General features: G+C 44.8%; 1 protein-coding gene across 13 annotated transcripts in view; it reads left to right on the top strand.

Moving 5' to 3' along the window:
- Positions 1–17,317, top strand: part of PTPRT (protein tyrosine phosphatase receptor type T) — a 1,128,501-nt gene that overhangs the window by 918,832 nt on the left and 192,352 nt on the right. For 7 of the 13 annotated variants that reach the window (XM_054674441.1, XM_003316940.4, XM_009437253.5 and 4 more), the window contains exon 14: positions 6,454–6,510. The exons of the other annotated variants lie outside the window; for them this stretch is intronic. In XM_054674441.1, coding sequence (XP_054530416.1) covers positions 6,454–6,510 — 57 coding nt within the window. The remainder of the gene's footprint in view (positions 1–6,453; positions 6,511–17,317) is intronic. 13 annotated transcript variants of the gene reach the window in all.

Raw genomic sequence — 17,317 nt, 5'->3', positions numbered from 1 at the left:
CTGGGGCCCAGAGGAGGAGTGATGTGTCCATGCCTTGTTTATCCACAGAATCACAGGCACAGGTGGTGTGATAATCCTCTGCTATCAATAGGCAATGCCTACTCCCATTGATACAAGCCTATGTGGAAGATTCTGTTTTATATAGGAAGCTTCCTTGAGAGGTTGCATGGAATAATTGGAAACTAGAAACACCTGGATTCAAATCCTGTCCCCCCCCCCCACCCCCCACCAAAATTTAGCTGTTAGACCTTGGACAAGTCAGTTAAAATCTACAAATCTGTCCCTTCACTTTGAAGCCTGAGATCAGTAGCCCTTTCTACCAAGTATTCAAGGACATAATATATAATTATATATATATATATATATATGTTATATATATATATATATATATATATATATATATATATATATATATATTTCCTTCTTTCTTTCTTCCTTTCTGAGTCTTTAATGTGGGACTTGGAGACCCAGACCTACTAAGCGCAGATCCTCTCTCTCAGTTCTCTAAGGAAAAAGCCACAGCCCAGACTCTAGTCACTGCTTGTACAGTTCTACAAATCAGCCGTTTGTCAAATGGATACAGGTTAGATCCAAAGTGAAGAAACTGAGAGGGGACAGGAGTGATGCTGGCCTCACTTTTCAGTACTTGACCTTCCCATTGATAGGTTGTTGTCTCTGGATGAGATCCTGCAGAGCAATAGTATTCTTTTATGGACATGTATAGGATTGTGGTCATCCCTTTTCTAGCCTTGACTATGACACTGTCCTTTCTTCATCACCAGCCCAGCAATGTCAGGAGGGACCCAGGAGCACAGCATGTCCAAATCTAGCTAGAGCAACCAGGGTAGGGGCCATAATGGGGAATCACTTGTGAGAGGAAAGACTCTAGTGAGATAGTCTATTGGAAAGCTCTTGATTGTTGTTTATTCTTTACAAATCTTGTCAAACTTTTGGAGGTGAAAGCTCAGACTGTGTGGCTGGAGGGTTTGGGCAGGACAATGCTATTCTTCCTTAGCTGAGTCCCATGAGATACATTTTCCAGGATTGGGATCCTCAGAGTTACATGAGTGTAACAAATTCTCCTTGACTTGTGGCCCCCTTTGCTCTCACTGACTGTCTTCCAGGTCCTAAAATGTCAGTGGAAAAATACAGATTTTCCTAAAGGTTTTGCAAGAAGTTGGAGGAAGAGAACTATATCATAAGTACACATAAAATAGCCTAAATATGACCTTTAAATATCCCAACTCTTTCTTTAATATTTTTCTTGCTACAACAGCTGGCACATCTCTCTAGCCTTCTGTTCCTTTCCCTCTGTGTTACTCTCTAGTTGTGCTGAAACTTCCCCCGCCACACACACCCCTTCCATACCCCACTCAGGAAGACAAAAGCTGGTTTGATAGAGTTCAGAAAAACAAGTGAGGATTAACTCTTGCCATTCAAGCATGTACCTTGGGAGTTCCAATCCATCTTTCTCAACTAGAAATAAGAATTATCTACTCAAGATCTGAGAGACACCTGAGTCGACTTGATCACAAGTCTGTTATTGCAAAGCAGTTGCATCTTCTAAAGGAAAAGGGGGGCCTTTTAAAATTGGGAGTCCGGGAAGGAACACATTTGGGGTAGGCTAGAGACAAGGGTTATAAATAAAGAGAATAAAGCTCTATTGGAGATTTTAAACCCCATTGATGGGATCTCAATGTGATGTTTGAAGGGGGATTAAAAGGGATTTGCAAAAATTAACCACCTATTGTGTGCCAGTCACAGGGCTTTGTGTGCTGACACAAGGTTTCAGTGTGATGACAGAAGTAAAGCCTGACACTTAGCACACACTAAATAAATAGTGGTCATCGTTATTACTTAATGATGGGCCAAATGGGCTCAAGGGGTTAAATAAGGAGCTCAAGTTTCCTCAGAATTGGAAATCAGATCTGATTCCATCGTGTTCATACCATAGACAGATGAGATTCATTGACCACTGACAGGATGCTCTGTCTCCTACCTATTTGTTAACCTCTTCCCATGCCTCTTTTCTAGTAATAAATGATAATAGAATATTTAGCATGTGATGGTCTTTGGCCTGTCTCCAGGAGTATTCAAGCTAAGTCCTGGAGCAGAAGGTGAGGTGGCTCAAGAAATCCTCAACTTTCTTCACTTCCACAACATATTGAACCTAATAAACCAAAAAATTAGTTAGTCTTCAGGGTTGTCTGCTCCAGGGCCATCTGTAGCCCAGCAGCATCTCTCTGTACTCAACACTGATTGCTTTAGAAGGGACAAGAGTCAGAAGGGAAGTCTGAGGCATTCAGCATTCTGAGCTCCTTTTTGCAGGCTCACACACACACACACACACACACACACACACACACACACACACACACACTGTACAGGGCCTGGAAACAGTAAAGAGAGTAGGGTAATGAATCCTCAAAACGTGATGTGGTCAGGGGACCAGGTGATGCAGGAGAAAGCAAGAGACCTCTACCTCAGCAACTGGATTAGTTAGGCTAGGCTAGGCTTTGCTAACATAACAAGCCAATACCCAACTCCCAGTAGCTTAATACCACAAAGGCATATTTGTTGCTGTGCCATCTAGAATATATGTGGTCTCAGAGAACCCCTGAGCAGGGTAAGAGAAAGCATGGAAGTGGCAACTTGGATCTTAAATATGTCACTCGGAAATGACTCATGCCACTTCCACTTACATGGCCTTGATGAGAGCTAGTCACATGACAACAGCCCAACTGCAAGTTGACTGGAACTCTTTCCTATGCCCAAGGATAGATGGAACAGACACTGGTAAACATGAGACATCACTAGAACCATATATGTAAACAGGACCTTTTTCTGTTTCTGCCTCCTTTTGTGTTTTGCTGAGATCCATGATCCATCCCACTATATTCTGCCCACCAACTAGAAAAATCTCTCCCCATTCCTGCATTTATCCAGCTGTCCCTCTGTTCCTACCCCAGGTAGCTGAGCATTACTGCTAAGCACAGCATGGGTTGCAGACCTAGAGGATGGAGTGGGGAGGTACCTCCTCTAGGCCCACCAACCCAACTAAGGCTTTAACTCTTTTCCATTCGATCCTCAAAATGACTTCATGAGATAATTATTACCTCCACTTTATAAGTGGAGAAATTAAAATTTAGAAATATATGTAATTTTCCAAATGACACAGCTAGTGAGTGAAAAATACTGAATCAGACTTTCATGTATTCATTTACTTTTCAGTAAGCATTTATTGAGTACAACTTAGTATTGATATGTAATCCCACATTCCCTAGTGGTTAAAAACATCATCTTTAGATTTGGATGGTCTTTGATTCTAGGTAGGAAAAGGTACTAAACTATTCTGTGTCTCTGTTTCTCCATCTATAAACCAATGACAATAACACCACTTATGGCTGGGTGCGGTGGCTCACGCCTGTAATTCCAGCACTTTGGGAGGCCGAGGCGGGTGGATCACCTGAGGACAGGAGTTCGAGAATAGCCTGGCCAACATGGAGAAACCCCATCTCCACTAAAAATACAAAATTAGCTTGGCGTGGTGGTGCATGCCTGTAATCCCAGTTACTCAGGAGGCTGAGGCAGGAGAATCGCTTGAACTCGGGAGGTGGAGGTTGCAGTGAGCCGAGATCACGCCATTGCACTCCAGCCTGGGCAACAAGAGTGAAACTCCATCTCAAAAATAAATAAATAAGTAATACCACTTACTGCACAGGGCTAATGTAAGAATTTCATGAGCAAATGTATCGAAAGTACTTAATATAATACCTGGCTTGTAAGAAACACTCAACAAATAGTAGTTCATGGGAGAGGCAACGAATAAATATAAGTCCAATAAGGGCTGTGGTCAAGGCAAAATCAGGATATCACTGGTGGGCAAGAAGGGAGACATAAATCAACTTAGGGTATGCTATTTCAGAATGTGTGATCACTGAGATAAGGTTTGAAAGAAGAGTGACAATTATCATGTTGAACGAGGTTGCAAAGTAAGTCAAGAAAGCCTTCAAGCCAAGGGAGTAGGTATGCAAATCACTGAAGGCAAGAGAGCATGCCACTGAATTTAAATGGGACAAGGCAAAGGAATGATGGCTAGCAGGCCAGTGTGACCAGATGAGGTTAGGAGTGATCAGGGGCCACCCAGGACTCTGTGTAGCCCCACTGTGTGTGTGTGTGTGTGCGCGCTCATGTGTGTGTGCACGCATGCGCGCACATATAAAAGCATTGTCCTTAGATAGTGGAGCCCCTGGAGGTACTTAAGCAGACGGCCTTTTTGGGGAAGGACACCCTAGTTATAGTTTAGAAAATGAATCAGAGAAGGAAGACTAAGGCAGGGAGAAGGCTACAGAATGGGAGAGCAGTTAAGAGGCTGCTGAAGGGGGCCAAGTGGGAACATGTAAGTCATCTCTTCTCTGAAGCTTTGCATTTCTTTTACTGACATGTGAGGGCGACAGTCTTTGTCTTGCCTATCTGAGAGCATTGGGGTTAAAAAAAAACCCTAAAAAATAGCTACTTAGAACAGGAGTTAGCAAACTCCTCTGTAGAAGGACAGAGAGTAAATATTTTCAGCTTTGCAGGCCTTATGGTCTCTGTCACAACTACTAAAGTTTGTCATTGTAGCTCCAAAGCAACCATACGTATAAGAATATGTATAAGAATGAGTACAGCTGTGTTCCAATAAAACTTTGTTTATGGACACTGAAATTTGCATTTTATATAATTTCCATGTGTCACAAAATATTACTCCTCTTTCATTTTTTTCCCCACCATTAGAAAAATGTAAAAAGCATTTATAGCTCATGGCTGCGCAGAAAACAGGGAGTGGGGGGCCAGATTTGGCCTACAAGTCATAGTTTGCTGGCCCCTGACTTAGATTGTGCTTTTAAAACAGCAAAACTTTTCATATTTTTAAGGGAGAAGTATTATGATTACTATTTACTGGTGGTTAAATTTTATAGTATTTCATGGCTGTTGATCAAGTTTGCCATCTGTATTATTTTTGAAATTATGTATTTTTTGTTTATCAGTTGGTCTGGAATACTCTATCTTCTCAATTTTGTATAAGAACTTCCTGCAGTTTTGTTGATGGATCACTGGAGAAAGCTGCAGTCCCTGGACAAGCCTAAAACACCTTTCAACCTTTTGTATGTTTTTCTTTAGAGAGGTGAGGGGTGGATTTGAAAGGACAGGAACATTAAAGCCAGACAAACCAGGGTTTGAATACAACCTTTACCAGTTTGTGACCTTGAACAAGTTTTACAAATTCTATGATTCAATATTTCTTCATTCATTCTTCATTTATTCAACAAATATTCACTGAGTACCTACTATGTGTCAGGCACAATGCAAGGCCACATGAGTACACTAGTAAATGGGACACCATGTCTGCTTTCAAGGAGACTACAGATTTAAGAGAAGGCATCCACTTCTAATACAGTGATATTATCGCAATAAGAAGGGAAGAGGAGGGTGTTATGGGAAGAGAAGAAGGGGCATCTGTCCCAGATTCACTGATGTACTAAAGACTCCCTAGAGGTAGCAGGTTATAAACTGACACCTGATGGATGAACAGTTATCAGCCAGGTGAAGGAGCAGGAGGGAGTATATCCCATGCAAAGTGACTCACCTAAGGAAGGCTTACATACAAGAAGGTGGGGGGCTGTTGATAATGGAAAGCTGTTGTCATGCTTGGGACAGGGTGGGCAGTGGTAGTGGAGAGAGACAAGACCAGAGGGGTGGGCAGGAGATTCATCATGGAGGGCCTGTGAGCTGAGTGAGGTGGTTTGAAGTTTACCTTGGGGACAACGAGGCAGCACTGTTGTATTTCAACTGAAGGATGGAGAGTAAGACTGAAGGGGAACAAGACTGGAGGCAGAGAGACCAGACGAGAGGCTGCTTAAATAATCCATGTGAAACACAAGGGTGGCTTGAACAAAGTGAGAATGAAATTAAAGAGAAGGAAGCAGCTTCAAGAGCTTTTCTGAGGTAGAATTAATAAAGCATGGTGATTGATTATAAGAGGGACATCAGAAAAAAGGAGGGCTCCCATGTGTCTAGACTGAGAAGCTACATGGATGGTGGCACCATTTATGCAGAAAGGGAAGTCTAACGGAGAAGTAGTTTCGGTGGAAAAATGACAGATTTATTTATAATCATACTGACCTTTCTGGGTTATTCTAAGTCTTAGAAACATTATATGTGAGGCACCCAGAAAAGTACCTGGCATGTCGTGGGTGCTTGATAAGTGGTGCCTCTTACTCTCGTTTCATCTTTTTTAAATCTATTTCAGGCCCTGTTTTGTTAGATCATGATGTTCTTTTGCTATTTAGTGTGAGCTCTTCAGAGCCACAAGAATTGCAGTTTTGTTCACCGTGCTGCACGTTTTCATGTGTGTTTCTTTCTCTCCTTCTCTTCTGCATGCTGCCTGGGGACTGGCTTCCTTGTGGTCAGCACCAATGGGCAGCGCCCAGGTGACCCCGGGGACTCCACTCTGCCTCCTCACCACAGGTGATCACCAGAGCCCTGGGCGGGTGGGAGGGGAGAGTTGCCCACACTCAGTGGGTCCTCCAGGCCAGGTGCACCAGAGAGGAACCAGCAGTCCTTCTACCCCACCCAGCCACCCACCCCTCCACCCATTCACCCATCAACCCACACATTCATTCATCCACCCATCCATCCATCCCTCTATGCATACACTCATCTATCCACTCACCTATTCATTCCTTCTACTAATGCTTACTAAGTACCTACTGGGTGCCAGGCACTGTTCTAGGCATGGAGATGTACAATGATGAGCAAAAGAAGATATGTTCCAGTGCCTTTCCAGGAGAAGAAACAGCCACTGGTCCAAAAACTACACAAATAAATTTGCCACTTCGAGTGGTGTTACAAAGGAAAGGTACATGGTATTCGAAATAAACAAACCCATGTGCAGCCAAGGGAGTGCTTCACAGGGGAAGCGACAGCTGAGCTGTGATCTAAGTTTGGGAAAAAAGTTGACGTAACAATTCTGTGCTTAGGAAATGAGAAGCTCTCACTATGATCAGGTCTACCATTTGTCCTGACAATTTACCCATACCATGATCAGCCTGACTTTTCCTACCTGTTAAATAGGAATAATCCCACCTACCCCTTATGGGGCACCATTTATGTTGTAGACTGTACACATGCAGAGGCCTCTGAGACTAAACAAGATAATAGATGTCGAAGGAGCTGCCATGGGTATGCCCAGTCCAGAGTCTGTATTTGTTTGAAGTGAATACCAGCCCCTTTCCTCAAGTGTACCATAGGTGGAGTTCATTTCACATAAATGTATGCCATTCTTCAAAGGACACAGAGCCCACTCATGTCAGAGGTTGATGTCCATCGTGGGGCTCAAAAGACAATCTGCTGACCTAGAGACCTCTTTATTACAGGGTCCCTTTTTAGTCAATGGGAAGTTTCTTGGAGATTTCAAACCTTTAACTGTCACCTCTCTCAAAGTCCTTGCCCAGACAATGGCCTCCGGTCTACTAATCCCTGAACGGTCAGTTTATCATGGTGGAGAAGGAGGTGCAGCAGGCAGTGATGACATGAGTCAGGGCATCCAGTACCTTCACAGTTCACTCCTGCCACCCTGTTTCCCAAACTCAGAGACATCACTGCTAGTGAATGTCTTAGGTTGAGTTCCCTGGACACTGAGACTGAGATGGAGATTCTTGTGCAAATTATTCATTGCAGAGTGTTCTCAGAAGAAAGGGAGGAAGATGAGATATGGCAGAGAACAAAGCTAAGGGGGAATGTGGAGACCTGCATCTGCCTGAGCCCTGGGTAAAGGGGAGGTCTGGAGTAGGAAATGTACTAAAGAGTTGGTCCCACCTTGGGGCAAGGGGGCCAATATTTGTACCATGGTGTTGGTCAGCCACTGGCTGTGGGCTGCCATGGGAATGCATGACCTCCTGGGGAAGTGGTTCCCTTTTGCCTGATGGTACTTCTCTAGGAAGGGAGGTATTTGTGAGCCATTTGCTGCCAGCACCCACAGCAGCTGGAGAGTAGTCACACCCGCCCAGTAAAGGAGATTGGGGCTGAGCCTAAACAGCATCCACTATGGGCAAGTTTTATCTCTGCCTTTGTACTGCCATGGACACCTGTACTCCAGTGTGTCACTGCCAACACCACAGGAATTTCATCTCAGCCACTCCCTGTTAGATTACCTTAAGCAAGTTGCATAGCCTTATTTCACGTGCAAAACTAATTATCATATGTGCTTCATGCAGTCATATTAAAAATTCCATTAGAAAATGCTAGGAATGTTGTGTGCAGTTGCAGCACATAGTAGGTCTTTACTGAAATCAGTCCCCAGCCCTACCTTATCAGAGACCCTTCCCAAAGGGAGGAGGGAGTTGCAGACGGACAGTGGGAGAAAAGTGACTCTCGTCACTGTGCACACCACCAATTTACAGAGAAACAATACTTCTCCAGAGTGTGTGCGAGCTGCTCTGTTTCTGCTGGGCCATTGTTCTCTAGGCTCTATTCAAGTCGAGCAGTCAGATAATATTTTCTTTAAACAGAGCCAATCCCATATCAGGTGCTTTTGTTCTTACCTCTTGTCTTCTAAGGCATCTGAATGTTCCTCCTCTGACAGGTTTATTTCATTGTGATCCATTTATTTCCACACGTTTCTCAACCTCATTTGATGGGTGAGGTGCCTGTAAGTGCCATCCCTTTCAAAGGGTGTTTTTGTTAATGTTCGTCCCCTGGTAGCAATAATGGCTGATGTAAATAATAACTGCCTGGGTCTGAGTGATGGGGATATTAGACTTTAAGCACAGGAGCCTCTTTTCATATCAGCACCAACTCAGAGAGCTGCAGGACCACATTATATAGCAGGGACAAGCCGGCATTCGGAGTGAGTGGAGGCTGAGTTCAGCTCTCAGCAATGCCACCTTCTGGGCTGGTGATCCGGGATAATTTATTCTTCTTTTCCAGACTTCATTATTTTTATTTGGAGAAATTGAAATATGCATAACCACAGTCATAGTTAATCATGAGAACTAAGTGCAATCAGAGCTTTAACTTCTTTGCCCATCTAGATCCAATTAGTTCTTCAGGTCTTCCTGATTTATTGGCTAATCCTTCAAGGAATTCATTCTCTATGGCAAGATTGCTCAACCCCAGCACCATTGATGTCTGGGGCCAGATAGTTCTTTGTTGGGGGCCGGTGGCAGGGGGCTGTCCTGTGCACTGGAGGATGCTTAAGCAGCATCCCTGCCTCTCCCCACTGGATGCCAGCAGCATGTCAACCCCAATTGTAACAACCAAGTACATCTCCAGACATTCCCAAATGTGCCATGGAGACAAAAATCATCCTCTGTTATAAACCTCCAGAGCCATACTGTTTAATAGCAATAGAATTTGAATATTGTATGTAATTTTAAATTTCTTAGAGTCACATGAGAAAAGTAAAAAGAAACAGGTGAAGTTAATTTTAATAATATAATGTATCTAACTCAATACAGATCCTTCTCAACTTATGATGGGGTTATGTCCCAATAAATGTATCATAAGTTGAAAATGTTGTAAGTTGAAAATGCACTTAATACAATTAACCTACGGAACATCATAGCTTAACCTAGCCTACTTTAAATGTGCCATGCTCAAAACACTTACATTAGCCTGAAGTTGGGCAAAATCATTTAACACAAAGCCTATTTTATATTAAAGTGTTGAGTATCTCCTGTAATTTATGGAATACTGTACTGAAAGTGAAAAGCAGAATGTTTGCACTGGTACTGAAAGTACAGTCTCTGCTGAACAGGTATCACTTTCTCAGCAGCATTGTAAAGTCAAAGAATCTGAAGCCCACCTATCTTAGGTTCACAATCATCTGATATATCCAAAATATTATTATTATTATATGCAGCAAAATTAAAGAAAACAACAGATGAAAGATTTTTTACATTCTTTTTTTGTACTAAGTCTTTGGTGTGTATTTTACACATAGAACGCTTCAATAAAATAAATTTTTAAATTCAGTTCCTCAGTTACACCAGCCACTTTTCAAGTGCTTTAAGTACGTGACTTGGTGACTACCATTGTGGGCAGTGCAGATCTAGAGGTAACACATCTAGGGTCATCTTTGTCCCTAGCTGGTGAATAGAAATGTATGTGTAGAGAAGAGGCTCAGTAAATTTTCAGTTCCTTTTATTCCTTGTTGCTCTCTAGGGCTAGGGGACGTTTGGCAAAATCTGGAGATGTATTTGGTTGTCACAGCTGGGTGCGAGGGGCTATAGTCACCTAGTGGGTAGAGGTCAGGGATGTTTATATTGAGAAAAATAAGGTAAAATCCTCTTCTGGCCAGGATTGGGCACTTTTCTGCAGTGAGCTGACTGGAGGCTGCAGTAGAGAAGTGACCAGTTAATTAACATTAAGAGAACTCAGTCTTCCCCAGGCCCACCAGTGCAGAAAGAAGGCCTCTTTTCACATCCCTCCTGCAGTTCAGCCAGGCCTCAAGGGGGTGGCCTGGACCTCTGAGCCCAAGAGGAGACTGACAGTGTCCAGTCTGGAGGCCAGAGTAGCTGTGCTAAAGGTCATCCCCAGGGGCAGAACTGACTTCATTGTCTTGGCCATGCCCCATGCCTATTGTCAATTTTCTACAGAAAAAAGAGCTGTGGGACAAGCCCTCATCTGGAGCCCAAACTCCATTCCTTAAAACTGGGGACCTTGAGCCAATTACTCAGCCTTTCGCCTTTCTGAGCCTCAGCTTCTTCATTTATGAAATAGTACAGTTGAGTCCCTGTACAGCCAGGCCTAATCATGGTGAGGGTCAACAGAAGAAATGGATGCACTCTCAACCCAGCTCCAGGTTTGAGAAGATATTGGATACAGCTTCCCTTATTATTCCTTTATTTCCTGTGTACCTCATGTTAAAACTCTCTCTTATTATTTCGCTGGAAATTCTTTAAATCACGGCCTTGGCACAGTGACAGGATTCAGGTCATCATACACTCTCTGGGAGTTCTTAGCAACTGTCCTTAAAGCAACTTTCCCAGGGGCAGCTTTACTCAGACCCAGGCAGAAGGAGTTTGAGCCTTTGGGAGAAAGCTATGTGGGCCAAGAGAAGATGCTGAAGCAAGGCAGCAGTCTCCCTAGGGTCATGCCCTGGGCCCTGTGAGCTTGGACACCCTGAGGCTTCAGTGACCCTCCAAGGGAGCACGTGCCCAGTGGAAGGGGTTGACAGATGGTGTGAGAACAGGAACCAGAGGCAGGAGAACCGGGTGAAGCTCCAACCTGAACAGCCACCATGAGGGGAAAATGCTTCATGGAGAGAGGCGAAGACAGGCAGCAGAGGCAGGGGCACAGCCTGTCAGGAGAGAGGGGGCAGCTCTGGGGGACAAAGCACTGGGAATGTCCAATAAGATGATGAAAAGAAAAATATAACAGCAAGTATGTTACATACTTCCTACATGCTATGGAATGTGCTGAGTTTCACATCATTAACTCATTTAAACTTCCCAGCAACTCTGCCAAATAGAGTACTGTTAGTAGTCACAGTTTACAGATGAGGAAACTGAGGGTCAGATGATTAAAAATCACTCAACTCTGAAATGATGAAACTAGAATTCAAACCCAGGTCTCTCAAGACAGTCTGTAATCATACTCTCCATGCTCTGTGCCCATAGACATTAGAGAACACCCATTCTGAGCCAGCATTGGGAAATACCATGGCAGGATGGTTCAGGACAGTCTCAGAAGCCACATAATTTACTATCTGAGAGGCTTTGAGCCCCAAAGTTTCCCCATTTTCTTATCTGCAGAATGGAAATACTAAAAATGACCAGTTCTTGAGAAGAATCAAGAGATAAAAAACTTCATTATCTTAGACTTGTGCCATCATTATAATGATCCTAAACCCATCTTACAGATGAGGAAATTGAGGTCCAGAGAGTGAACAGCAGAAAAGCTGACCATTGGTAAGATTCAGGCAGACTGAATCTGGGCCAGACTGTGACTGGTGACTGGGCCGGAACTGTGGTTTCTGAGAAACGTGAGTGGTGGAGGAAATAGGTAAGAGCCCATCAGGGCCTCAGGCCTGGGGCACCTAAAGTGCCAAATAGAAGTCATGAATCAGGGCTCATCAAAGCTTTAGGATATAGGGTGGATGGCTGGACACAGCAGCACAGCAACCCCAGCTCCCGCAGTGACCCAAGGCAAGAGCAAGACTGAGAGCTGAGATGGGTGAAAGGATGTGGACATCCCTGAGCCTTTGACCTGGGCATCCTCTAGTTCCCCTTGACCAGTGCTTTGGTTGGTTCTGGAGTGCACAAAGATCATGGCTGTGCCAGAAGACTAGGGGAAGAGCTACAGCTGGAGGCCACGAGGGCAGGTGACATCCAGGAGCCAGGCTGATCATTGCAGAGGACCCTCCTCAGCTGTTCTGGGCAACTACTCATATGGCTGTAAGGCTGACACTACAGAATGGGGGAGGAGACGAGCCTTGGATCAAGTGCATTAGGATACTGTCCTTAACAACAGTCTTAGAACAGATGCTCAAAGCTTGACAGACACAAGGCTATTGGTACATCATTTGAGCTGCCATTTTCTGTTGCCCGTCTCCCCACTGAATCAAAAGACTTAATGCAGAAGAGGGTTGTCACATCCCTGTAGGGTGTTCTGTAGGAGATGATTGTTAATGTTTGTGCTTCTTCAAAACAAATGTCTAATCAGGGAGCATATATGACTGAGGCTCTCACTGCACCTTTTTCTCTCCTGGGATATTCTCCTTAAAGCAAGGAGAAATCAGTCTCCAGTCTTCCATTCAAACTGCCATTAAACTCAGATTCAGAAGCCAAGCATCATCCTTGCCTTCTCTTTTTCCTCATCTTCAGTATCCAATTTATCACTAAATCTGATAGATACGGCCTCTGAAATCTCTCCTGAATCTCTGTCTCCTTCTTGCTCACTGCTACAACTCATGTCTGGGACTCATAAGGTTAGTGTCACAGATTCCAAATTGGGGTCCCCATGTCTTTACACCAATCCCCTTCCAATATTTATTCCCCACTGAAGCCAGAGTGATCATCTAAAAATAAGAGTATGATTCAGGCCAGGTATGGTGGCTCACACCCATAATCCCAGCACGTTGGGAGGCTGAGTCAGTGAATTGTTTGAGCCCAGGAGTTCGAGATCAGCCTAGGCAATATAGTGAGACCATGTCTCTATGAAAGTAAAGTTAAAAAAAAAAAAAAAAAAGGCCCGGCGCAGTGGCTCATGTCTATAATCCCAGCCCTTTGGGAGGCCAAGGTGGGCGGATCATGAGGTCAGGAGTTCTAGACCAGCCTGACCAACATGGTGAAACCCCGTCTCTACTAAAAATACAAAAATTAGCCAGGTGTGGTGGCACGCACCTGTAATTCCATGTACTCAGGAGGCTGAGGCAGGAGAATCACTTGAAGCCGGGAGGTGGAGGTTGCAGCGAGCCGAGATCATGCCACTGCACTCCACCCTGGGTGACAGAGCAAGACTCCGTCTCAAAAAAAAAAAAAAAAAAAAAAAGCCAGGCATGGCAGTGCATGCCTGTGGCCCTAACTGAGGTGGGAAGATCGCTTGAGCCAAGGAGGTTGAGGCTAAAGTGAGCCATGTTCATGCCACTGCACTCCAGTCTGGGTGACAAAGCAAGACCCAGTCTCAAAAAAAAGAAAAGAAAAGAAAAAAGAGAGAGAGTCTAATCCTGATTAAAATGCTCCCAGGGCTCCCCTTGTGCTTTGGGATAACTAGCCTGAATCAAAGGCCATTTACCACCTAGTCCCTATCCCTTTTTTATCTCTCCAATTTTATTTCCTCCTCAGCATCCTGTAACCCGTTCAAACTGATCATGTGAGTGGTACTTGCCTTCTCACACTCTCCTCTCTCTGCTGAGATGTTCTCTCTCTATGGTTTGCCTTACTCATCCTCTAGGATCAAGTTCAGACAGTTTGATCTCTGCAAAACCTTTACTGGCCCCCATTATCTCCAGATTGCATGCAGAGATAGTCAACTGGGTGGGCCAGTTGGCACAAAGAACTGCAACCCCCTCCCCCGCCCTAAGCAAAGTTTTCTATTGAACATGGCATACGTTCAAGGTATAAGCATGTTTTGTTGGAGCTGTTTGGTTTCTATCAACTCTTTCCCTGTGCCTAGCACATATTGTAGTGCTCATTCATTTGGCCCCATGCATGAATGATTTAATAAATAAGCAGATGACTGACATTGATGGAGCATGTGCCAGGCATGGTATACTCACCCCCATCCCCACTTCTGCCTCCAGCCTGTGATGGTTCAAGCACCTCACTCTACTCACCATCTACCATTTTGTTGGGCTAATTGTGAGTCACTAGTTCTCAATCCAGTATTTGAACTCCATGCAGACTCACCTGCCAAGCTTCCTAGAGACTGAGTCTTCAGAGCCCTTGTCTGGAGCTCCCCCAAATCTGCTGGGGCTGGTCTTGCTGAGCCCAGTGTCTCGCCTGGGATCTCATGGTGTTGGCCCAAAAGAGGTTGGGCTGGGGGCAGGAATCGTGGGCAGTCATAGGGAAGACCCTGTCTTAGGACTCTGTGCCAGTGTGGCAAGTGGCATCTGCTACAACCACACTGGCCACTTCTTCTACCCTCCTTACCTCCCACTAAGAGCAGAGCTGCTTTTCCATCCATCCTTTGGGGAGGGGAACAGATCAGCTTTTAATACAGAACACAGTGATTCAGTGTTTCTGCTTTCAAAAGCAAAGGGGCAAAGGCTAGAAGAAAGAAAACATGTTCGTGGTGGATTTGGCTGGAATCTCAACAATCAATTCCGTGCTTGCTGCTGCTCATTTTATCACCGTTGCACGGGTTAGTTGCACTAATCTGAAATTCTGTGCTGCGTGTTTACTGACTCCTCTGTCTGATCCTGCTCATGCTTCCACTAATCCTTCTTATAGATTGCCTGCTTTCTCCCTTGCCCCTTCTCTCCTTTCCAGGCACTCTGATGCTAGCTGCAAGCGGCATGTTGCAGATGCGTAATCTGGACAAAGCTGCCCCAGATGGGCAGATCTTTGCTTCTCCTCCCCTTTCATGCCCCTCTAAGTCAGGTAATACAGTCACCCCTTAGGGGATCAATTTGGCCAGAGTTGGTTAGAAAGAATTGAATTATGTTTCTGAGTATGAGCCTAGGGGAGCCTCGGCCTCTGGTGCACCCTGCTATGCAGTTCAGACAAAGGAAGCTGAGACATATTATCCTTCCAGAAGCCTTGTGTTCTGCTCAGTCCACAACCAAGCAGGAGCCCCCATTCCTCTTCCCACATGCTGCCTGTCCATTTGGCTGTGAACCCTGTTAGAGTTTGCATTTCATTTAGTGAAATGCTAAGCTCCCGCTCCTGCTTGTAGCCCATCCCCAGGCTGTGTGGGTCATGACTCAGCTTCACCTGGTCTTAGAAGTTGAATTGTGTTCCCCAAAAAGATATGTTGAAGTAATAACCCCAGTACCTGTGAGTGGAACCTTATTTAAAAACAGTATCTTTGCAAATGTAATTAGTTTAGATAAAGTCAGAAGGGTGGACACTAATCCAATATGCCCGGTGTCCTTACAAGAAGAGAAAAACATCATGTAAAGACAAACTCACAGGGAGAAAGTCATTGACAACAGGGGCAGAGATTGGAGTGATGCATCTATAAACCAAGGAATGCCAAGCATTGCCAACCACTAGCAGAAGCTAGGAAGAAGCAAAGAAGAGTTCTGCCACAGTCTCAGAAGGACCATGGCCATGCTGTCACCTTGATTTGGGACTGCTGGATTCCAGAATTGTGAGGGAATAAATGTCTGTCCTTAAACCACTTGGGTTGTGGTTATTTGTAATAACAGCCCTGGAAAATGAATGCACTTAGAAATGCAGTGATCCTGAGCACTGGCCAGTGGGCAGTGGTTGAGCTTTAAGGGCTGTGCCTTTAAAGTGGGCAGACCTCAAGAAAACCTTGGCCAAGAGCTGCCATCCAGAGAATCCCTTTGGCTCACCCCATCTCCCCAGTGAGGTCCCCTTGTTGACTGTATTCTACATTTGGCCCAGACAGGTCTCCACTCTGTGGCTCTAAACCTTCCTTTCTTGGTTTGGTTTCTGCTTCTCCCTTTGAATAGATAGTCTCAGCATCTGCTGCTGGTCATGCCCTGGCCTGGGCTTTGCTTCACAAGCCAGGCTGTGGTAACCTGTTCTCAGTGTCCCGGAATTACATGACCTGCAGACTGTCCCTGATTGGCTTTTGTACTTGGCTCTATACTGGCTGCTTCTGAGAAGCCTCTCCTTGTCCCATTGCTGCCCTGGGACTGCTCTGAGCTTCACAGGAAGAATTACAGTCAGTTCAGTGTGACCACAGCTCTCTCATACTGGCTGCCTGAAGAACTCTAAAGGGACTATCACTTTGCTACAGGGCATCCTAAAGAGTATATGTTCTTCTTCTTACATCTGCTCTTCAGACTAAACCCTTAATCCCCAGTACAGGCCGTGGGTGCTCCTGTCTGCAGCAGCTAAGCAGCTTTGAGCCTCCTGAGCTCCAGGCTCAAAGCACAGATTCTACAAGCAAGGAGCCAGTACTGTCAGCACTGAGATGACTCAGCCTCTTCATCCGCATCAGCAGGGCAGTCTGGACCACAGGGAGTCAAGGTGGGGAGGGAAAAGAGAAGGCCACTGAGTGGTCACAGGAATGCCCTGATGTGTCCCACACCATGGATGACATGTGGAAATCAAGTTTGTAGTCTAGTTTTGTTTAAGCAGAGTTGGGCATGCCCTTTCCTGTGCACACTTCTGTGTTGGTGCCCATCACTCAACTCTGATTTTTAGTTTGCACTTTCCTCTCCCCCTAAGTAGTGAGTTCCAAGACAGTAGTGTTGTCTGATTACCTTCCATGCTCAGCACCTTGCTATAGCCACTGTCATCATTATAATCCTAGCACCACTCAGGTTAGGCAATGTCCAGGACTATTCCTATGAAGCCAAAGGTTGAATTGATGCTAATGACACCAAGGTAATGGATATAGTCCATGTGGAGGTCACTGGGCTTTGTCCAGTTATTTTCATGGCCATGGGCTAAATTTTATTTCTGAATAAAGTCTAAGCCACACTTGTGGGCAAGTTTGACCCCACCATGGATGTAGACTGACTGCCATAACACTTCTAAACCCGAGCCGTAAGTTGACTCCTGATCTCTGCTTTAGCTTTGACCCCTACCTCAGCCACATCCTGGTCATTAACCTTGACTGCGGTCTGACACCTAACCCAGTCTACAAAGTATGCCCTATACTTGGTTTCTTAGACAACCTTATACCTGACTCT

This window comes from Pan troglodytes, chromosome 21, assembly GCF_028858775.2.
Source record: "Pan troglodytes isolate AG18354 chromosome 21, NHGRI_mPanTro3-v2.0_pri, whole genome shotgun sequence".
Taxonomy (NCBI): domain Eukaryota; kingdom Metazoa; phylum Chordata; class Mammalia; order Primates; family Hominidae; genus Pan; species Pan troglodytes.
The sequence above is the reverse complement of the archived record's forward strand: the minus strand, read 5'-3'. Positions and strand labels throughout refer to the sequence as shown.